Genomic DNA, 23212 nt, shown 5'->3' on the forward strand with positions numbered 1-23212 from the left:
TGCAGGCCTGTCACCGGACAAAGAGAAACCCTTTATGTGACACCAAGGCCCAGGACAATTTGGTGGCAGCATGTGGGGCTGGCAGGGGCTGTGGCTCTGGGAATGCAGAGGGCCTGCCTGAAGAACTCAGTTTATTTATTGGGGCTTCCCCCACTTTTGGTCAGTAAGAAGACACCAGGCTGAGCATCACCGTCATTGCTCCAGGGTGCCAAGGTGGGAAGTGGGGATAGTGATGCATGTGGGGCAATTACCCCACAAATTATTAATGTAATTTACCCTTTGCCCCTGTGCCACTGAAGTGAGTTCTATTTCCCCATGCCCTCCATCCCTGAGGTGTTGGACTTGAATCCCCATGGCAGGGGATGGGCTGGCACTTTGGACACATTCAAAGAGTAGGCTGTCTTCCTGTTATGCCCCCTCATGACCCTGGAAGAATATCTGGCCCTTAGAGATGGTGAATGGCGCTGGGAGTGGAGGGAGCACCGTGCCGACAGGGAGGTGGAGTGGGGAAAGGGGTCTGGTTTTGGGAAAAGGCATCAAGGGGATACCTGGACCTCTGGGAGAAGACACCTGGTCCTAGAAGGGGGGGATGCCCATACCTTGGGATGGCTATGGGGGAGATGCACAGCCTCGGGGAATGGGGGCTGCCTATTGCTTGGGGTGGCTATGGGCATGCTTCACAATCTTTGAGGAGTGGACATAGCGGGATAGCCAGCACTTAAGAGGTTATGTGAAGGCACTTGGCCCTGGAAGGGATACCTGTTCCTTGGCATGGTTGGGAAGGGCACTGGTCAGCACAGATGGGGGCTTTGGGAGGATTGGCCAGACCAAGGAGGGTCTATGGTGGGAAGCCCATCTTCAGGGAGAAGCTGAGGAGTCACACCCTGCCCTTGGAATGCCCTTGGGAAGGATGTCTATTCCTTGGTGCAGTTCGCTACCCTTGTAGGGTAGCGGGGGCAGAAGGATGTTCATTCCTGGGGGGGGCTATAAGAAACATGTCCTGATAATAGGGTGCCCATCCTTGGGGGGTACCTGTAAGGGCGCTGCTAGCTCTTTAGAGTGTGGTTGTGGGTCATGCCCGTTCCTGGGGGTGGCTATAGGGGAATGTCCTGCAGATGGGGTTTACTTCGGGGGGTACCCATCCCTTGGAGTTTGGGGAGGGGAAAGAGGCAAGGTGGGGGTGTACGCCACTGCGGGACAGGGAACCAGAGCGTGGGGGGAGGGGAGAGGGTGTCTCTGGGGGGCTGCTGGTCCGGGGGCCAGCAGGCCTGTACGCGTTGGGGTCCCGTTGCCTGGGGGGGGGGGGGGGGGGCGGACCGGGCAGCCCCCGGTGTCGCCGCCACACTTCCCCCCGCGGCGGGGCCGGGCCGGGCCATGCAGGACGGGGCGGGGGGGTGAGTGGAGGGGGGGTGCCGCCGTGTGTGGCCGCCGGCGGCGGGCGCGCCGTTGCCTAGCAGCCGCGATGGGCGCTGCCGCGGCGGCGGCGGCCAATGGGAGCGGCGGCGGCGGCGCGGCCCCGGCGCCCCCCGCCCCCGCCTCCCCTTTAGAGGCGCGGCGGGCGGCCGGCGGCACACAGCCTTCCGCACCGGCCCCGGCATCGCGCTGCACCGCCACCGGCCCCGGTACCGGCACCGCCCGCACCGCGCGCATGGGGGCCGCCGCGCTTGGCCCCACATAACGGGGGTAGCCCAGCCCCGCCAGTACCCCCGCCATGCCGGCCGAGCCCTCCCGCTCTGCGCCGCAGCCGCCGCCGCAGCTCCTCGCCGCCCGCCGCAAGCCGCTGCCCGAGGTAAGAGGCGAGCATCGCCCGCTGCCGCGGGGGAGCTCTGGGCTGGGGATGGTGGGGAGCGGGTTCGGAGAGCGCAGAGGGATGGCGGAGGAGCCCGGGGCCCGTGTGAGTACCCCGGTGTCTCCTGGCTCGGAGACCCGCTCTCTTCCTCGACATCGCGGGTGTTGGAGGGGTCCCAGCCTGGCAGCCCACGGAGCGTGGCCGCAGCGGGATGTCCCTCCCCCGGGCAGGGGCTCGCCTTCTCTGCTCCCAGGCTGATCCTTTCCTTCTCCCCAGGGCAGGGTCGTGGGCCAAAGGGCCCCGCTGTGGCTGCGGGCCCGCTTTCAGGCGCTTCTCTTCGCCCTGGGCTGCCGGATCCAGCGGCACTGCGGGAAGGTGCTCTTCGTGGGGCTGCTGGTGTTTGGGGCACTGGCCGTGGGTCTGCGGGTGGCCTCCATCGAGACCGACATCGAGCATCTCTGGGTGGAAGGTAAGTGCGGCCCCACGGGTTCAGCTGCCCGTGGGAACGGCCCTGCTCCCGGTCGCGGCTTTGTGTCCCCCCTCGGGGTGGGGGCGCAGAGGCGCGGGGCTATTCGTAGGCAGGTGACAGCGCGGGAGGAGGAGGTGGATGCCGCCGGGGTTCTTGCGTGCGCGGCCGCGGATGCGGGGGAGCAGCGGTCCCGTCTGCGCCAATGTGTGGTGCTGACTCGCGAAGGGACTCCACGCGTGTCCCAGCACGGTCCCCAAGTCAAGCTGCAGTCGCTTGTTCGCGGGAATAGATACGTGTGGTTCGGATGGCGTTTCGGGCTGGCTGAACCCGTGTGTGTTTTCCCACGCGTGGGCATTCCCGCGGTGCCACTCCCGGCCGCCAGGCCCTTTCCTTGCAGGAGGAGCCCCCGGGGCCGGTCGGAGCCCCATACCCTAGCTTAGGACCCCTGCCTGGAGGGGACGGAGGAGCGGGCAGGGTCAGGCTGGAGCAAATCCTCGTTTCCGAGTGGAAGCGGCTGATCCCCCCCCTCCTTTGTTATTAATAACTCCATCGTGGATTTTTCTCTCCCCTCCTGTAGCTCTGCTTCCTTGGTGTTGGGATTTGTTTTCCCTGTGCCTCACTCCTGCTTTGGGGATCCCGGGGAGGGGGAGGGGGCATCACCCTGCATCGCACCCCACACTCTCTGCCAGGCCCTGGCTGGGTGGTGGGGGTTCTGCTAGCCTGGGGTCCCCGGCGGGGTGCTGTGCAGGGGCAGATGTTGCTCAGCGGAGGGGTGTCAGCCATCTTTGTGCGGGAGCGCTGCCTCCTCCCCCACGCCCCGCTCCCTGTGTGGTCCTCAGCTACTCTTGGATTTGGTTCAACAATAGAAGCAACTTTGCTCTCCCACCCCCTTTTTTTTTTTTTCCTATTAAAAAAAAAAAAAGGCAGCCCTGTGCTCCCTCACTGCTCTCACACAGATGCATGCACGCACGCACCCCTGCCCAGGAATGCCTGGCTCTCCCACCTGCTCCCCACTCCCGAGGGGTGTTTGTCCCCCTCCAGAGCTGGTCTCCATCACCCCTTTCCTCTGCTACACGTAGCAGAGAAATCCAGTGATACCTCCCGGTCCGGCCGTCGCCTGAGCAGTGGCTGCTCGAGGAGGGACACTTTTCCTCCGTGACTGCCTTGCTCTGGGTCGTGGTTCCAGCTCCATAGGATTTTTGTTGTGCTTTTGGGGTTGCAAGGAATCAGCGTTTCGTGCAGCTGCGGTCAGACCTGGGGAAGTGGCTGTGGTTGTTCCCGTTGGAGGGGAATGGGGCTTGTGGAGTATGAACAGGATGGTGAAGGGGCCGAGCCTGGGGACGGCTGGAAGTGCCCAGAAACTTGGCTTTTCTTACACACACACTCTGTGCCCTGCTGTGCTTCCTTGATCGTGTGGGTACGGCCAGGAGGAACTGCAGCTGTTCGTGGTGTGGCTGTAGCATGGGTGCTGGCTGTTTGTGATGGCTGAGCTATCTTCTGCGGCGTCAGGAGCTGAGGTTTTTGGTTTACCCCACGGTGAAACACTGCTGACCTGCAGTGTCCTGCCCGTTTCCCAGGCAATGAGTGCACTGGAGTCTGCACGCAGCTCCCGGTCTGGCTCTGTACTGCTTGGGGTGGGGATGGTGTGTGATACTGGGGCGCTCTGCAGTGTCTTGCTCAGGACCCACCTTGGCCTTCCTGGGAGGGTTTTTCCCTTCACGACTGTGCAACTGAGGCAGACCCCAGGCTTTGTGACTGAGTGGTGTGGTCCCAGTGTGCTAGGGGAGGCTCAGATGCTGGCACTACCTGCAACTACCAAAGGCAGTGTGGCTGCAGCAGCTTTAGTCCTGCACCCTGTATGGGTCAGGATGTGGAGGGAAGGTTTACAGTGGCTGTTTCAGTATTGTGTATCAGCTGTGGAGACACTTCCCCTCTCCATAACTGTAACCATCTTTGGGTCCTTTACCTCTACACTGGTCTCTGTTTCTGCATTTTTCTTGGAAGATCGAAGCATCTCTTGATATCCTCAGGTGTATCCAGCCCTCCCTGATCTTCAGATCCCATTCTGCTGGTGCTGGGTATACATTACTGGGGCAAAAAAGGGTCTAGGTTGCCCCTGAGAGCAGGACAAGATTTCCCAGACTGTGTAGTTGGGTCCCTTGCCCTTGAAGCTGCTCTGGAATTTTTTTCTCATCCACCACTTTCTCCTGACCCTGGGTGTGTGGCAGAGTGGCTGATGTGTGTGACCCTCTGCAGTCAGGGCTGTGTGAGGTTGAAGTGGTGCAGTTCTTAACCCTGGGCTGGCAAAGCTTGCTCCCCATCAGCCTGGCCCCAAAGGGATCTCTAGGGTTGCAAGGGCACCCTAACTCTCTGAGTATGTGGCAGGAAATGTTGGCAGGAGTATAGTCCATCCTGCCCCTGAGGCAGAGCTGTGGGGTGTCTAAGATGCAGGGCATCTGTGCAGAAAGTCCTGGTCCCACGATCATAGGCCAGTAGGTCCCAGCTCAGAGGCAGGGTGGTTGAGGGTTTCAGGAAGCCTCTGATGACCTGCTGAAGTCGGTCTATAACCAATCACACGTTTGCCTATCCAGTTTGAGGGGTGTGTGTCGGTGATGCTCCAGCTCACCTTGCCCAGGTGAGGTCCAAATCCTACAGGAATGGAGCATGACCCCGTGGTGAGCTGTCTCTTCTGCTGGCTGAGCGCAGCCCCCCAGGAGCTGGGGATCTGATGGGCAGAGGAAGAAAGGGTACTGCTTCCCATGGGGGCACTGCGCTGCTGTTCCCTGCCCCCCCGCCAGGGGAGCCTGGTGGGCAGCCCTGCTTTGGCTCCATGACTGGTGTCAGTGTTGGGGCCATGCTGATGGCAGGCCCTTTGATGGGTTCCCCTGAGCCTGGGCTGTAACCCTGGCCACCGTGGGAAAGTGCAGGGTTCCCTGTCCCAATTCAGGGAGTGTCCTCAGCCCTGTGGTGTGCCTGACCCATGTCCCTATTTGGGAGATGGAAAGAGGCCGTGTCACCCCATAAATTGGACTCAACTGTGGAAATGTTCAATTAGGCTTCTCCAAAGAAATTAGCCACTCAGAGGCTTTGAAATCCTGGCTAGCAGTGAGTGTTGAGTTACCTCTAGACACCTGGCAGCTGTTCCCGACTCTCCCAGGGCGTCTGCAGGGCCAAGGGGCCGAGGCGGTGAGCTCCGGGCAGGCAGAGCCCTGGGTGGTGAATGGGTCTGCCTGATTTATAGCACTGAGGGCTGGTTCAAAGGAAGGCCGGGTTAATTCCTAACCGGAACAGCCGAGTACCCCGCGCAGCCCTTGTGCTCTCAGAGCTGCTGAGTCTTCCCAGAGGAGACGCTGTCCCTTTCCAGAAGGAGTCAGGGACACCCTAAATGTGCGTGGTGTGGTGATGAGAGGAATTTCCTGCCTTGTTCCCAGCTTGGAGTATGAAGCCGAGAGCCCCTTGGGTCATAGCTTTTGTCCTTCTTTGACCTCTGCGACAGGACTTGGCAAGACTTAGCTGGGTGTCTGGCTCCCTCCCTAGCACCCAGGCTGAGGAGCAGCTTAGGGGTCCCCCTGTGGTAGTGGCAAGTGGGAGAGAAGAGCTCAACTGCCTCTGCCTTTGCAGAGAGAGGGGCATCGGGAATGAGAAGGCCACAACAAAAAGCCTTGACTTGGGAATTGAATGCTTTCCCCACCCGGCCTCTGCCCTGGGGAGACCATCTGTGTGGCCTCTCTTCCTAGCCCCTGTCCCCACTGTGCATGGTGGGACTCATAGTGGGATGTGGGACAGCAGCTGTGGGGAGGAGTGGGGTGCTGTGGCCATTCTGGGTGGGCACTGTGTGAGGTGGGTGGTCTCACTGCTGCCGGCGGGTGGGTTTTGTGGGGTGAGATGTCGGTGCAGAGGCTGAGAAAGGAGTGGGTGAAGCTGGGGGACTGTGGGGCTAGTTCCAGCAGCACAGGGAGGGGTCCGATGGCAGCTGGTCCCTGCAGCCAGGACAGCGAGACACACTCTGGAATCTGGCCTGAGCCAGCTTTGCACCCAGGAGGTAGCTCTAGGGCTGCCACATCCCCACTCTGTCCCCAGATTGGTCAAATCCAGGACAGGGTCTCTGCCCTCTCAGGGTGCAGTGACAAGGGTATTGCCCCATGGGGAGGGAAGAGACAGCCTGAGATCCCAAGCACTGGCTGGCCTGATAAGATTTTTTCCCTTCAAGATTTTGAGGTCCCTGCACGGTCTGGGTGTCAATGGGGACCCTATGCCCCCATCCTCAGGGGCTTGGAGGAGCAAGGGGCACCTGAGGCATCGCTGCTGTAGAGTGCTGCGGCCCCTGCGGTCCTAAAATCCCTTCTGCCTTCCTCTGGCCTCTGCTTCAGAGCACCTTCTCGCTTGCAGCCCTAGCTGGCTCTGAAAGGACCTTTCTTTTTGGTGGGGGCTCACTCAGCAGTCCCTTGCCCACCCAAAGGTGGGCTACAGGCAGCTTGTACCTAATTTGTCTTTGGGAGGTGAGCACGAAACCTCTTGCTTTTCCTTTTCCCTTTCTTGACAGCTTGGTCAGCTTTTTTGGGTTGGAAAATTTTGCTAATTAACCCAAGGAGTCGGGAAGACTCCTCACAGATGGCTGTGGCTTATCTCCCCCTATCCATTTTACTTTGCTTTTCAACTTACGTATATGTATATTTATTTCCTAGAAAGGTGGATGGTTATGGTGGGTATTTTTTTTTTGAGGGGGGGGTTGTTGTTTTGCGTTTGTGTTTCCCCACCCCCCTTTAAACTTAGACATATCCACGGACTTAAGGAAGGGGCTCTTTTTTTGAGTTTTAAATGTTATTTGGTGGCTGGGAGGGGGCAGCGGCAGGGCCCGAGAAGAGGGTTTTATTATCTGCCTCTCCCTCGGGCCTGGAAAAGTGGTCTGAGTTCAAAAAATTCATTTCTTGCCTGAATGAAGCCAGCAATGTGGAAAAATTTCACCATTCAGAGGGGGATGAATGTATGTTTCAACCACACATTAAGTGACATTAGCAAGCAGTGGAGTGCCTAATGTGGCCATTTTTCACAGCAGCCAACAGAGGGGGTGATTAGCATAATTAGTACAGGCAGCCCTATACATATGGAAATGGCAAATGCCTAAATGCCAACACCAGTGGAAATTTATGTCAATGCTGACAGGAGTCTTAGCGGTGAATAGTTCCCAACTGAATCCCCTCTTCCCCCCCCCCCCCCCTTTTTTTTTTCCTCTCTTTTTTTGGGGGTCGCGCTCTCCCCTCGGTGCCGGCTGGGGCGGTGCGAGCTGCCGGCTGCCCCCCCCTCCCTGCACTGGGAACCGCTGCCCCGCGATTTGGGGTAATAAAGACATTAATTTAGCTTTGCCGTTAAACAAAAGGGTTCGGCTGGGGCCGACGGCTGGGGAGCTGGCCCCAAAAGGGCCCTTTCAGCCCCTCCATCACTGGCTTTTTGAAGACATCCCCCTCTTCTGCTTCCCCTCTTGACTTAGCCGGGCAGTGGGAACCCCTTTGGGGCCAGCTTTGGTTGGGGCCAGCTTTGGTTGGAGACGCCAGGGCAGCAGCAAGCTCTCGTTCATCTCTCAACGCTGCTGCGGACACCCATCTGCCACCCACCTAACCCCCCCCTCCTTCCCTGTGCCATGGGGTGAATGGGGCTGGGAGGACGTGTTTTGACAGGATGGGGCCGCAGGGCTTTTGGCGAGGCTGGTGGTAGCGGCTGGGACAGGTAAAAATGGCTCTTTCAGCGTGCCCTGGGCGAGACTTCCTCTGGAGCAGCATGGGTCCTTTCACTGCCTCCCTAATCCAGCTAATCCGCCCCACAACACTTTGAAGGTGGCCTCCGGCTTGCGCACAGCTCGGCACGGGGAAGCGACCAGCCAAGGGATGCTCGGGGCGGTGCCTCGGGACCCCCTTCTGCCAGGATGCAGGATGGCGCTGCGGTGCGGGATGGTGCTGGTATCTCTGATGCCCCTGGGGACTTTAGTCACCCAGCAGTGATCGTATCTGCCAGTGGGATGCACTTGGTCTGTGCTGTGAGATGGCTCGACAGTCTAGTGTTTGCCTCCTTAGGGGCAGGGTGCTGCAGAGGGATATCCCCATGAAGATGGCTTTTTCCTTAGGGATCTTGGCCTGACCTTGCCTGCCCCTCTCCCAGCTGAGGACTTGAAGGGAGTTTTATAGCCCTGGCATTGGGATGTTGTGCTGCAGAAAGTGGACTGCTCTCCAGAGACACAGCTTTCTCCCTCCCACCCATTACTGCCCCGCTGGATCTGGGGTTAGGGCTGCAGCATTCTCCAAGCACCAGCCAAATCTGGGACTTGTCACCTTTTGCCACCACATCCCATAGCCCCATTACACCAGGCAGGAGGACAGGGTCTGTTTTTTGGGGACTAAATGAGAATGTGTACCCAAGCATGCTCTCATCCTGCCACCCTGTCCCACTTGGGTCACCCAAATGGTGGTGACAGCTGCTGGCAACACCTGGCTTCTCATCCACAGAGCGGTGGTACTGCTGTTGGTCTCAGTCTCCACCCACCCTGGGGGGGACACAAAATGACCCTTGCAGCAGCATGTGTGTCCTTGGGAGCAGCTAGTGCCTTTCTGTGGTCCTCAGCACCTCTTCTGGCCCCTTTGCCTTTGCCAGGCAGGGAAGGCTCTGTGTGGGGCTGGCAGCCTGCCTCGACCCACTGCCCTCTGGGTGCTGCCCAGGCATGCTGCTCTGGTGTGCTCAGCCCTCTGTACCTCACACATGGGCAGCTTGGGACAGAGCTCTCGTGGGGTTTGCCCACCTTCTGGCCTGGGTGAGCACAGTGGGATATTTCCTTGCTGTTATGCTAGTTAGGGTGGCTGCGTGGGGGTAAACTCTGTGCCAAGAGACTTGCAGCTATGGTGGAGGAAGCAGGATCTGTCATGAGCTACTCTGACCCCAGGCCATCTGAGCAGAGTCCCATCTGTGCCGGCAGCCCCTGGAGCGGTGTGAGGTGATCTTGGGTCAGACGCTTTCCTGGGCAGGGGGCAATGCAGGGGCTGCAACTATGTCCTGGCTAGGAGTGGGAGCAGTTCCTTTCCCCCCCTCGTCCTGGAACTGCCCATGGCTGGAGGGTGTGGGCGGAGCAGCCATTGCGAGCTGGCTGCAGCACTGGGGCTGCGACCGAGAGTCCTGTGCCAGGAGGGTTTGGGGAGCAGTGGTGGGGGGATGGCTCAGGCAGGGTGGCCAGGAAGGGGGCAGGGAGGCTCCCGCCGTGCTCTGTAATTTTGCGGCAGATGCTGTAATTATGGGGGGAGCTCCCCCGGTGTGGCCTGCGGGCAAGAGGCAGCCGCACGCGCAGCCGCCCTCGCTGCAGGGGGACCCTGTCCCATCCCTGCCACCCGCACCGCTTAGGCGCGGTGGGAGTCTGCTCTGCAACCTGGCTGTCTGGGGTGCCAGTAGGCGTGGAGTGCCGTCCGCTCTGCTGCATGCCTGCACTGACTCCCCTGCAGCACAGATCTCCCAGCCAGTGGTACCGTGAAGTGATGCCTGCCCCAGGGAGGATGCTTGTGCAAGGCACGGCTGCTTCCGGCGATTGTCATGCCCCCAGGTCCCACCATGGGGGTTTTGGGGGTGGCGTAGGGGTCACTTCGTCCAGTGTGGGGGTCTGGGTGGGGTGAAGCCAGACCTCGAGGACTGTTAATAAGCAGAACTGGGCGCCTCATTGCAACAAGAGGGCCCTTTGCATGAAAAAGCCGAAGGCTCCCTTTGTTAATTGGAATTAACAAAGAGAAAAGGGCGAAAAAAAATACGAAAGAAGAATTTACATACAGTTCCTCATTAATGTGCTCATTGTTGGTATTGGGGTGTCGTCCCCCACCAGTTCCCTCCCCGGCTGGGGGGCTGCGTGCGGCATGGGGTGTCTCACCCCGCTCTGGGCCCTGGCTGGCCGGCCGGCGGGCGTGCGCCCGTTTGAAGTGTCCTTGGCAGCCCTGTGTGCGCTGCCTTGTCTTTTCATGTTGCTTTTTGGTTAATTAGGGTGTTGGAATTTGAGGCTTCCTCACGGCCTTTGAAGCTTGCTGACGGCTCGCAGTGCCCTGTTCCAAATTAACACTAATTACAAGGGACGGCTTTTTATTTTCTCTCTCTTTTTTTTTTTTTTCTTTACTTTTTTGGGGTGCTCCCCCTGACTCTGTGCTTGCAGATGTGATGGGAGGAGATACCCACAGGGCACAGCAGGATGTGTCACCTGGGAGTGGTGGTGATGCCGGGTGCCCCCCCCACTATCATTTTGTCCCACCACCCCTCTGGGTTCAGCGTGGGTGGCACAGCTGAGATCAGAGCAACTCGATGCACCTCCTGCCCGACCTCCCAGCCTGCGGGAAGGGGACGAGTGCCCTGTCCCCCCACTGTGACACCCACCCTCCCTGTGTCCTCATCCTCTCGCCCCGGGCACTACTGTCCCCTCTGACACACACACACACAAAGTCTGTGTCTGTCGTTGTTCTACACCCCACCCCCCCCCCGCCTCCTTCCCTGGCCCTGGCACAACCTCTATCCCAACTGGCATCTGATGGACACCAGCTGCTCCCCTGCCCAGCCAGAAACAATAAAGATGCTTCCCCCTCCCCATTCCCAAAAAACAGGGGAAGAGAAGAGGAAAAAAAAAAAAACCAAACCAAAAACACCAACCCATATAATAAGTCATTAAAAGGGAAGATTCTGCTCCTTATTTGTGGTCTCTCTCTGGCCTCCTCGGTGCTGGCGGAGGGCCAGGCCTGCCAGGGCCCCCGCCTTTCGCGGAGGGAACAGCCTGGCGCGGATGGATCCTGCCCCCCTCCCTTTTCCCCAGCACCCGGGGATTGGGCAGGAGCTGGCCTTACCCTGCCAGCAGCGCTGCCTTGAGGTGCACCCCCATGTTGGGCACCCTGGGATGGCACTACCATGGGGGCTACATGCATTACTCTTCCCCTGCCTCCCCCATTCCCCCCTCCCCGGACTGGGAGCAGGATGGCTGCGTGTTGCAATTGGGGATTCTCAGGATCAGCCTCCCGCCCTCGTCTGGGCTGTGTTGTCCCGCCTTCGCCATGCCGAGAGGGATGGGAGCCTCTCGTTGAGTGGGTCTGGGGATGGCTGTCCCGGGGAAGGCGCTCTGCCATGCAAAAGGCAGCCCCGGGCTGCAGTTCAGCGCTGGCTGGCCGGGAGGGGATTTCTCTCCTGCGCCGAGGGAGCCACAAATGAAGTCAGTGGCTTCTCTTAGAAACCTCGGCCCTGTCATGCTCTGGGCTCTCCTGCTGCCATTGGGAACAGATCCCGGGGCCTCAACAGGAGGAGAAGGGTCCCCCTGGAGCTACTCAGCACTGTGTCCCTCCCATGTCTCCAAACTCCTCCCACAGCATCCTGCACCTGTGGGACTCAGGGGTGTCTACCTCTCCCTATATCTATTCCGTAGTCAAAACACTGCCTGCTTTGAGGTGCCAGGGAGCAGCTAAGCAGAAATGGTGGTGAATGTCCCAGTTTTCACTTGCTGCATTGGTACCGGTTGCATTGGACATCTGCAGCATCCACCACAGCACATTGGTGGGAGTGGACAAGATGTGTCCCATCTGCTTCACCAGTTGTCCATCCACTGTGTTTTTCCAGGGAAAGGAAAGCCAAAGAGCCACTCAGACTGAAATACTGATGTTGGTGGGAAGGGGAATGCCTGGTCCAGTGTGTCTGAGGTTTCTTCTTGCTTGAGTGCCCTGGGTGTGAACACCCAGAGGATACAGCAGTTGGGAAACCCCATGGCAAGAAGTGTCCCTGGGTTAACGTGGCACCATGCTGCAGGGTCTCAGTCTTGCCTGTCCCTTTCCCTGGGCGTCCTGATGGGCTAGACAAGTAGGAGTGGGGGATCTGCGAGCTTTGGCACTGACAGGACATTTCATGGTCCTCTCTGCAGCCGGCAGCCGAGTAAGCCAGGAGCTGCGCTACACCAAGGAGAAGCTGGGCGAGGAGTCGGTCTACACCTCTCAAATGTTGATCCAGACCCCGAAGAGGGATGGGGAGAACATCCTGACGCAGGAGGCCCTGCAGCTCCACCTCGAGGCGGCCTTGGCCGCCAGCAAAGTCCAAGTCTCGCTGTACGGAAAGTGAGTCCGGCTCCGGGAGTGGGGGGCGGGGACCCCCGCCATGCCTTCTGTGTCTTCCCACCCCTTACTGTGTGCCCTGCGGGATGATGCCTGTCCTCAGCTCCTCCTTCTGCTTTTCCAGATCGTGGGATTTAAACAAGATTTGCTACAAGTCAGGCGTCCCCATCATTGAGAACGGCATGATCGAGAGGGTGAGTGCTGGGCATGGCATGGCGCCCGCGGAGCTCCCCGCGGGGCGTTGATCCCCCAGGAAAGGGCAGTGGCTGGGCTGTGGTGCAAAGGCGCTGCTGCCTCCATGTGGGAGGGCACAGGTTTGGGCAGCCCAGCAGAACTCGGTGGGGAGTAGAGGGGAATCTGTTCCATTCTTGATGTCTGCTCACATCTCCTTCTCCTGCAGATGATAGAGAAGCTGTTCCCCTGTGTGATCCTGACACCGCTGGACTGCTTCTGGGAAGGCTCCAAGCTGCAGGGTGGCTCAGCCTACCTCCCGTGAGTGTTCTGGGGAGACCACGGATGGGATCGGGACTAGGGCTGCTGCTGAGGTGCTGTGCTTCACCTTCCCCTGCAGCTTGGCCTTGATACTCCAGGGTTCCCCTGGTGCTTCCCCTGCTCAGCCCCAGAATGGTCCTGCCACCATTGTGTGTCTTGTTGGGTCGACACGCCAGGGGCAGCTCCACACCCTTGCCTGCCTGGCCTTGGTGACATGGTGGGCCGGCAGCAGCCCAACTCTGCCGTGCCATGCCGTGCATTGCTATCACACTGACCAGGGATGGACACATAGGGTGCCATAGTCAGATCCCTGGGGGCTGCTCCCCTGAACAGTGCTTTGTGGGTGCCACAATGGTGAAGAAACACCTACACTCCTGTGCAGTGCCAGGAACACAGAAAGCACTGAGTCCCCAGGGTGGGTGGTGGGTGACTCCTGGCTGCCTCTCTGCACCACAGTGGTGGGGCTGGGGACCCGGGGCTGGGTTGGGGGGGACTCCCCCCCCAACATACACACACATTCCTTCTGTTTACGCCTGTGTTTGTCCGGGAGAGCCGGGTGGCTTGTGCATTGTCAGCAAACGCAGCCCCATGCTTTCTCATGCTAATGCTGCTCTGAAAGCTGCCCCTTGCCAAACAGATAAAATAGTGGCCTTATTCAGGCTGCTGCCGGACGGGAGGAGGGGGAAGGGGCCGCAATATCCCTAGCCAGAATTAGAGGACCAGCTTTGCCCCCCAGAACCTCTGTTTCTGCCTGTCCCAGCTTGGGGAGCAGCTGGGAGCTGAGGGGCTGAGAAGGCCATGCCAAGTGGGATGCCGGCGGCATCATCTGCCACGGCGGGCAGCATCCTGGGGCTGGGATGCACAGTAGGCAGGATGGCACCCACAGCAGCAGTGGGATCCATCTCTGCTTGCAGACGGGTGAGTGGGTGCCCGGGCGAGCACACCAGCTGAGCGCCGGCCAGCCCATGGGGACTGTCCCCCTTTTTAACGCCGAGGGGCGAGCGGGGCGGGAGCTGGGAGAACAAAGAGCAGCAATCTATGAAAAGACAAAAGGATTTGCCCTGGCTCAGTGAAGCAAGCGAAAGCAGATAAAAGGGGCTCTCTTTGGAAGCAGCGGCAGCTCCGGTTGGTATGTGGGAATCTCGAACGGCCGGCTCCGGCCCAGCCAGCCTTCATGAATTATTAGGCTGCGTTTCTCCCCAGAGCCCACACTCGCTTGGGCCTTTTTCTTTCCCTTTTTGGAGTGCTGGGTTGGGTTATTGGCTTTTTTGTGTGTTCTTTCTGTCTTAAAAAAGAAGCCAAGTGAGGCTGGGAGCTGGCCCCCAGCACCCTAGGCTGAGATGGAGGAGCAAAGCATCCATGGGCAATGGAAAAGTCTCTTCTCTTGGGTATCCGAGTTCCGTGGGGTCCTGCTGGATTCCAAGGACCTGGGCTACACTCTGCTCCTAGCACTGTTCTCAGCCCCAGAACCACTTCTGAGCCTTAAAATCTCCAACGTGGGGTGAGATGGCAGGAAGGGCTAGAGGGGATGCTGGGAGACCTCGCCTGCCTGCTGCCCTCTATCAAGATGTTAGCCCACGGGCAGTAATCGGCCTGACTGTTCGCACAAAGCGGGGCCGGGCAGTGGGGCCGGCTCCCCCCGCTTTGTCCCAGCCTAACAGGATCAGGCACGCTACTTGACTCGGGCAAGCCCGCTGCACTGTGCAGGGCACGGGGATGCTGCAGGCAGTCCCAGGAAGGGGGCAGGGTATGCACTGAAGACTGATGCTGCGCCTCTGCATCCTTGCACCCTGTCTTCAAAGGCACCTCCAGAATCCACGGAGCGGGGTGGCAATGGCCATGGTTGTACTACATGTGGGTTTCAGCATTCCCCATCAGCCTGGTGCCTCTCTCCTCAGGGGCCGCCCAGACATCCAGTGGAGCAATCTAGACCCTCTGCAGCTGATGGAGGAGTTGGGGCAATTCACGTCCCTAGAAGGCTTCAAAGATCTTCTGGATAAGGCAGAGGTGGGGCAGGCTTACATGGAGCGGCCTTGCCTAGACCCCCATGACCCTCAGTGCCCCCCCAGTGCCCCCAACAAGCAGAGTCAGCAGGTGCGTCACAGCCCATGGGGACTGGGTGTTGGTGTGGGGGCTTGCTGCTGCTCTCCTGCCTGCTCCACAGTCCTGCATTCCTGATGCCTCCCCTTTATCCACAGAGCCCTGATATCCCAGCTGAACTCTCGGGAGGCTGCCATGGCTTCTCCAGGAAGTTCATGCGCTGGCAGCAGGAGCTGATTTTAGGTGGCGCAACCAAAGACTCCCAGGGCAAGTTGCTACGGTAAGAGCCACTGTAGTGTGGGTGTCCCTGGGCACAGCACAAGGACCCGGGCACAGCACTCAGTCTAGGGATGGTTTGGAGTGGGGTTCCTTTATCCTTATCTGATGCCCATGGGAACATGCCTTGGCTGCAAGAGGGGCTGTGGGGCTGTCTGGAAGAGTGGGGCTCACAAGTTGGGCAGTGCCTCAGAGGACAGAGGCAGGATGCCTGGATGCTCTCCCAGGTGTCTGCAGTGGGACAGGGAGTCTTTGGGGGGGGGGGGTGGACCCATTCCTGCATCCTGGGCCACTGCAGCTGGTCCCAGCAAGGTGCGTGCCTGTCTCCCAGCGCTGAGGCCCTGCAGACCATGTTCCTCCTCATGAGTCCTCGGCAGCTCTTTGAACACTTCAAGGATGACTACGAGATCCATGACATCAGCTGGAGTGAGGAGAAAGCAGGTGCTATCCTGGAAGCCTGGCAGAGGAAATTTGTGGAGGTGAGCATGGGGAACAGCCCCCGTGTGAGTCCAGACAGGAGTGAGCCTATATGTGGCATCTCCACTGCACCCAGGTTTTTGTGTGGCTGTGGGTCAGGGCATCCCTCCTTCTCTTGTGGTCTGGTTGGTCCCTAGAGTGACTGACACCCTGGGTGGCTCTACAGGGGATGTACTGGGGAGCGAGGTGGTGCTGACTCCTTTAATGGGCTGTGTTTCTGGCAGTTGGCACAGGACTCAATCCCACCCAACGCTACGCAGAATGTCCATGCTTTCTCCACCACCACTCTCAATGACATCATGAAATCCTTCTCCGACATCAGTGTCATCCGAGTGGCTGGGGGCTACCTTCTCATGGTGCGTGTGCTCCCTCCCTCTCCTTTCCCACAGTCCCTTTCTCACCACCTCAAACCCCACTAACCCACTGTGCATTTGCAGCTGGCCTACGCCTGCGTCACCATGCTGCGATGGGACTGCTCCAGGTCCCAAGGGGCTGTGGGCCTGGCTGGGGTCCTGCTTGTGGCTCTCTCCGTGGCCTCTGGGCTGGGGCTTTGCTCACTGCTGGGCATCTCCTTCAATGCAGCCACCACCCAGGTATGTGTTGGGGAAAGAACTTGTTACCCTGGGGCTGCTGGAGCCCTGGAAGTTGCAGGGTGGCCAGGTCCCCTCCCAGTCAGTAGCCATGTTTCCCCCACTGATGTCAGCTGCTCTCTTGCAGGTACTGCCCTTTCTGGCTCTTGGCATTGGTGTGGATGACATGTTCCTCTTGGCTCATGCCTTCACTGAGACCAGCCAACACATCCCTTTCAAGGTTAGCACTGGGCCCTGCCCAGGAGTTGCCCAGTCCCCTCTGAACTTGGTAGAGCTCCTCTCATCACTCACTCCCTCTGTCCTTGCAGGAGAGAACAGGTGAGTGCCTGAAGCGTACAGGGACCAGTGTGACTCTCACCTCAGTCAGCAACATGATTGCCTTCTTCATGGCAGCCCTGGTGCCCATCCCTGCCCTGCGTGCCTTCTCCCTCCAGGTAGGGCCAGGGTCCCTCTCCAGGGGAGCAGGAAGGGATGGCCAGACCCCACTCTGACATGTTACCCCTGCTCACAGGCTGCAGTGGTTGTGGTATTCAACTTTGCCATGGTGCTGTTCGTCTTCCCTGCCATCCTAAGCCTGGACCTGTACCGTCGGGAGAAACATCGGCTCGACATCCTCTGCTGCTTCTACAGGTACCAGTGCTGGGCTGGCTGGGCTGGGGCTGACCCCATGGGTGCCCATCAGAACCATGGGGTGACTCTGCTCCTCTCCTTCAACATCTTCTTCATTCCCTCTCCTCTTTTCCTCACTCCCTGCAGTCCTTGCTCATCACGAGTCATCCAGATCCAACCCCAGGAGCTTGCCGACGCCAATGACAACCATACCTGCCACCCTTCCCCTTATGGGCACCCTGGCATGGCCACAAGCACCCAGATCACCACCACTGTGCAAGCCTTCACCCGCTGCGACTCCTCGGGCCACCATGTTGTCACTGTCTTGCCACCTACCTCCCAGGTGTGCACCTCACCAGCTGTCCTCCTGCCCCCAAGTGACCCCCTGGGCTCGCAGGTGTTTGCTCCATCCAGCTCCACTCGAGATCTGCTGTCGCAGCTGGATGAGGCCAAGGGCGGGCGGGAGTGCGTTCCCCTGCCGTTCTGCCGCTGGAGCCTTGCCGACTTTGCCCGGGAGAAATACGCCCCACTCCTCCTGCGCACCCGGACCAAGGTGAGGTGGGGACAGCCCCAGTGATGCCACCTGAGGTGAGGCAGTGGGACAGGAACCCCTTCTGACGCTCCTCCTGCTGTCCCCACAGGTGGTGGTAGCAGTGCTGTTTCTGGCACTGCTGGGGCTGAGCCTCTACGGCACCACCATGGTGCACGATGGTCTCTACCTGACGGACATCGTGCCACGGGACACCAAAGCGCATGCCTTCATCTCGGCCCAGTTCAAGTACTTCTCCTTCTACAACATGTTCATTGTCACCAAGGGTGGCTTTCACTACCCAGGCGCCCAAGCTGCCCTGCTCAACCTACACCGGGCCTTCAGCACCGTCAAGTATGTGGTGCGAGAGGACAACCATGACCTGCCCAAGATGTGGCTCCATTATTTCCAGGACTGGCTGCGAGGTGAGGGACATCCCTCTTCTCCATTGCATCCCCTGCCCAAGGACCCCCTCTCCAGCTTGCACCTTACCTATTGGACTGGAAATTATTTCCCTGGTGTGTGGCAGCCTGGGGAGGGTGGTCTCATGGTGTCCCCAAGCTGCCCAGCAATGCCAAGCTGAGCCCTGGGGTTTTCTTGCACCCATCCCAGTGGCACCATGCTCCCTGGGGCACAGGGGATACCATGCAGGGTGATGTGCTCCAAGGGATGCTCACCCCTGTGCTGTGTCCCCAGGACTCCAGGCCACTTTTGACAAGGACTGGCAAGCTGGGCGCATCACCCATGACAGCTATCGCAACGGCTCCGAGGACGGGGCATTGGCTTACAAGCTCTTGATCCAGACCGGCAACAAGAAGGAGCCCTTCAACTTCAATCAGGTGCGTGGGGACAGGGCTCGGGTGACTGAGCAGGGGATGATGCTGCGTCTGCTGCCCTGCTCATGTCTGCTTCTACTCTCTCTCTGTCTGTAGCTGACCACACGACGGCTGGTGGACGAGAACGGTATCATCCCCCCTGACACCTTCTACATATGCCTAACAGTGTGGGCCAGCAACGACCCCTTGGGCTTTGCCGCCTCCCAGGCCAACTTCTACCCTCCCCCACCTGAGTGGATCCATGACAAGTATGACACAACGGGCGAGAACCTGCGAAGTGAGTGAGAATGGTGGGCTCCTCAGGGTCCTCTCTACCCTCTGGCATCCCCCTGCAGAGGACCTTGCTTCCTACACCTTTCCTGCCCTGCAGGAATCTCCCCAAAGAGAAAGCCCGCAGATGCTTCATCCCATCAACATTTTCCAGTAGAAAAACTGCCCTGCTTCCCTGTGCTCCACGGTCATCCCTCTGCACTCTGAGCACTCCACTGTGGTATTCCCTGTGCCCTTAGCATGCAGCAACACCATCTTGCTTCAGCCCGTGAGCATCTTAATGCAAAGCCCCTCCACTCTACTCTCCCTCTGCCCCACAAACATTATCCTGCAGAGAAACCCTTTGCTCACTGTAACACCCACACCCCAAAAGCATCCTGCAAGCAGAGAAAAGCCCCCTCTTCCTTGCCCCCTGTCAGCTCCCCACACACTCCGTAGCCCTGTGGTGTCAAGATAGCATGCCTGGGGTGACACTGTGCTGCCCGTACCCTCACACTGCCCATGCTTTCCTCCCCAGTCCCAGCAGCCCAGCCACTGGAGTTTGCCCAGTTCCCTTTCTACCTGAGCGGGCTGCGTCGCACAGCTGACTTTGTGGAGGCAATCGAGAGCGTGCGGGCCATCTGCCGGGAGGCTGCCCAGCATCACGGCGTGCTCAGCTACCCCAGTGGCTACCCATTCCTCTTCTGGGAGCAGTACATAGGCCTGCGCCACTGGTTCCTGCTAGCCATCAGCATCCTGCTGGCCTGCACCTTCCTTGTCTGCGCCCTGCTGCTGCTCAACCCCTGGACAGCTGGCATCATTGTGAGTATGCACACAGATGTATGGGGACAGGAGGGTGACTGGCCATGCTGCTTTCCTGGTGGGTGAGGACAGGGACATGCTGCCCTTCTCCCATCTTGCTTGGTGGACCTGAATATCTGTTTTGGGGTGATGGGTTGGCCAGGGACACCCAGAGTGAAAGGGACACCCTGGTAGCAGTGGTAGGTAGCAGTGGATGGGAGATAACCCATGTGAAGGAGTCAGGGATGTTTTTTATGAAGGAAACATAAGGAGAGGTCAGGGATCTGGGGACATCTGTGCAGAAGTGGGTGAGGAGAACGCCCATATTCAGATGGCAGTGACTGGGGCACTCATATAGAGGGATATGGGACACTTCTTGTGAAGGGAACTTATATAGTGAGCAGGGGTTTGGGGACATCCATGCAGAGGAGGGTGAAGGCCACTTGCATGAAATGGGACAGAGAAACACCCTGAATAGAAGGAAAAGGAACAATGGAATAAGGCTGCCCTGTATGGAGGAGTAGGTCCTGGCACACTAGGGCAGAGAAACCCGTCACTGATTTCACCACCTCCCTAGGTCTCCATTCTGGCCATGATGGCAGTGGAGTTGTTTGGCATCATGGGGTTGATGGGCATCAAGCTGAGTGCCATCCCTGTGGTCATTCTCATTGCTTCAGTGGGCATCGGTGTGGAGTTCACTGTCCATGTGGCTCTGGTAAGCATAAGTAGACCCCTGCTCAGTTGCAGGGTGCCCCAGTTCCCTCTCCCCAGCACACTCACCCCTTGGCTATGTGCTGATGGGTGGTCATGTCATGGGTGGCACACAAGGGTGAACCCTGTGTGACATCCCTGTCCTGTGCAGGGCTTCCTGACAGCTGCGGGGAGCAGGAACGTGCGCTCGGCCACAGCACTGGAGCACACCTTTGCCCCTGTGATGGATGGTGCTATCTCCACCCTCCTGGGTGTCCTCATGTTGGCTGGCTCCGAGTTTGACTTCATCATGAGGTGAGCACTGGAGGGGAATAAACCAGCCTCTTGCTGCTTCCCACAGGGTTTGGCAGTGGAGGCTGAGGAGTGTGGCAGACCCCCTTAGCTGGCAAGGATGTGTTTTGCTCAGGGCACCCACCTCATCTTGCATGGAGGCTAGGAAGACTTGGAGAGGTTAAAGGGTGTGATGTGGGAAATCATGTTTGGAGTGGGATGGGGTTCATGGCATCTCTCCCTGCTTACCCTCTCTGTGGCACCCCAGGTACTTCTTTGCGGTGCTCACCATCCTAACGCTGCTGGGGCTGTTCAATGGGCTGGTGCTGCTGCCAGTCATGCTCTCCATCATCGGGCCACCACCTGAGGTACAAGACCCCAATCCTGCCTCGGCCTGTCCCCCCCGCCTCTCTCAATCCCCTACTGCCCCTTCATCCTATACCCACCCTTGTGTTGTGCTGTCCCAACCTCACTTCAAACCCACCTCAGCCCCTCACTCTGTAACTTCTGTTACCCCATCCTTCTTCTCTCTGCCCCAAACCTGCTTGACCCTGTTCTTGCCTCACCTCACGCTCTACTCTCCACATCCCTCCCTGTCCCATTTGACCCCATCTCTGCTTTACCTTGTAACTCCCTCACTTTAAATAGCTCTTACTTCATCCTTACATCACCTCATACTCCCTGCCACCCCACACTCTTCCATTCCTGAATGTGCTAAGTCCTTCTGACTTTTTCCCCCTCTCTCCCCAGGCATCCCCAGTGGATAACTGCTCCCGTCTGCCCCAGCCAGAGCCTTTGCCCCCATGCCTGGGCCCTGGGGGGCTGTATGTCCGGCATGCGCCAGCCTGGCCTGCTGCCTTCCCTGACCCCTCAGACACGGAACACTATGCAGAGGGTGTGGGGACAAGCAGCCCCCGGGGGCCTTTCATTGTGCCCTCTGCTCCAGCACACATCCTGTTGGAAGCCGGCAAAGACCCCAGCTTTCCCCGCATCACCGTGAGTGTCTCTGCCCACTGTGGCACCCCTAACATCCCCTGTAAAACGGTCATGGATAGAGCCAAGGGAGACAGGGGCTTGTGAGTCTTGCCGGGGTTGCCATAGGGATGCTTCTCATGGCTGAGGGCCCTTATGCTCCATGTCCCCCTTCCAGGTGCTGAAGCCCTACAAGGACAGCCCAGAGGTCCAAGGGAAGAAGGAGGCTCCCGGCCCACAGCCTGCACCCTCCCTGCCTTTTGGGGAGCTGGGCCCCATGCCATCCCAAGACCACGCACAATCCTGCCCACCAGGTGCCCAACCAGCTCCTGCCACAGCACTGCCCACTTATAGCACCCACCTGCAGGGTCCTGCTGGCAGCTATGCCACTGTCACAGCCACTGCTTCAGTGACAGTGGCCTTGCACCCCACACTGCCTGGCTCCTACCCCAGCTTTGGCCCTGAGGGCTTTGCCAGTGGCGAGCGAGACTGTCTGGAGGAGCCCAGTGTACCCAGCACTGGTGGCACTACTATATCTGATGCCTTTGAGATGCAGAGCATGGGACGCCGAGGGGCAGGTGCCCGGCACTAGGTGAGCTTGGGAACATGAGGACCCTACACTGGGGCTCATACACATTGGCATGGGGGTATGGGGTGGATTTGGAGAGACCAAGATGACCTCCCCTGTTCTCTCTTCACAGGTTACCAGCTCTGGGGCAGAGCATCTCCTCAGCACCTGGTGGGCACAGGAGGGTGCAGAGCGGGGTCGCCCGCGTAGTGCTGCTAATCGCCGGAGCGGTGATGCCCCCCGGTTTCGGCTGAGGAGGACCAGCCACCTCCACACCTCTTGGTGCTTGGCAGAGCAGGCTGGCACTTCTATGCAAGCTGTGTGCAGGCCACGCCATGCTCACAAGTCTCACATCTAGGGCTGTGCCAATGGTGCCATGTCCCCTCACCCAGGATTTGGGATTACCCTGTACTGGGCTTGTTGACCCCCAGAAATGGAAGCACTAACCCCCCTCCCTGTTTCTGGAGCTGCTGGCAAGGCAGACTCAGTGCCCTGCCAGCATCCCCACTGTGAGGTCACTGCCTGCTCCCTGTCGCCTCCTTCTGGGACACACCACCCCGGGCCATGAGCTGGGCTGCCCCAATAGGGTGCCCTGATGCCCCCTGCCCCCATGAAAGGGACAGTTCCAGACACAGCCATGCCCTGGGGTGCTGCGGGCAAGGCCTGGGGCAGGCACTCCCCACCTTTATTTATTGCAAAGGGAAACTATCTATAGAGAGATATATATTTTTAAGCTTATTTTAAAAGATTTATTTCTCAGCCTATGGCCTCACTTGGCTGCCCAGGGTGCAGGCAGGAGGGGACGGGCCCTTTGCCGGCGCAGGGCTACCTGCCAGAGACAGCAGAAGCCTGGGGCAGGGGCACAGACCTTGGTCATGCCCCCACTCTAGGAGTGCTGGGCAGCCACAGGCATCTCACTCCATCCGACGCTCTGCCCCGTGCCTCAGTTTCCCCACGGGGGAGCGTGGGATGGCTGGAGATGGAGGATGTGTCACAGCTGCACCCACCATACAGGCAGGGTTTTGCAGGGGAGTCCTTGGGGTGGTCCTTGCTGTGCTGAACACCTGAGCTGTCCCACTGTCACAGCCCCTTGTGCCATGCTGGCCCTGGTGACAGGCACAGGGCCGTGCACGCTCACATGGGCGCCCGTGGTGCCAGCGGGCACATCTCACTGGGAAATAGCATTTCTCACCATGTCCCCATGCAACGGGGCTGTCCCTGCGGCCAGCCCCGTGTCCCCATTCCCATCCCGGGCACCGTCCACGCCATTACCGAGCACTTTAACTCCATCGGCGTTTGCTGTGCCCGCGGCCCGGCCCTCCCCGGCACCCAGACACTGACGCTGAGCTGGGGTGGCCCCGGGCACCCCGTCCCCGTGCCAGGCGTGGGCACGGTGGGCAGCCTCTCTCCTTCCCTCCCCCCCCCCCCCCCCCCCCACGC

The 23212-nt window shown here is 59.2% G+C and overlaps 1 protein-coding gene across 2 annotated transcripts; it reads left to right on the forward strand.

Moving 5' to 3' along the window:
- The first annotated feature begins 1588 nt into the window (after positions 1-1588).
- PTCH2 (patched 2) lies at positions 1589-23145 on the forward strand. 2 transcript variants are annotated; one of them, XM_064147701.1, is made up of 24 exons: positions 1589-1789; positions 2066-2258; positions 12166-12355; positions 12477-12546; positions 12753-12844; positions 14743-14938; positions 15043-15164; positions 15492-15639; positions 15862-15993; positions 16075-16230; positions 16355-16447; positions 16536-16661; positions 16739-16857; positions 16984-17389; positions 17478-17790; positions 18062-18204; positions 18298-18478; positions 18989-19272; positions 19829-19966; positions 20114-20256; positions 20501-20600; positions 20983-21228; positions 21383-21796; positions 21906-23145. In XM_064147701.1, exons 1-23 carry the CDS (start codon positions 1712-1714, stop codon positions 21794-21796), a joined length of 4083 nt encoding a protein of 1360 aa, XP_064003771.1. In that variant the 5' UTR covers positions 1589-1711; the 3' UTR covers positions 21906-23145. The 2 variants fall into 2 exon arrangements, with proteins under 2 accessions (XP_064003771.1, XP_064003770.1); XM_064147700.1 differs by lacking the exons at positions 16536-16661; positions 16739-16857; positions 16984-17389; ... (8 more) ...; positions 21383-21796; positions 21906-23145 and having other exon boundaries at positions 16119-16230; positions 16355-16442.
- Positions 23146-23212: the final 67 nt, after the last annotated feature.

The sequence above is a fragment of the Pogoniulus pusillus genome, chromosome 8, assembly GCF_015220805.1.
Source record: "Pogoniulus pusillus isolate bPogPus1 chromosome 8, bPogPus1.pri, whole genome shotgun sequence".
Taxonomy (NCBI): Eukaryota; Metazoa; Chordata; class Aves; order Piciformes; family Lybiidae; genus Pogoniulus; species Pogoniulus pusillus.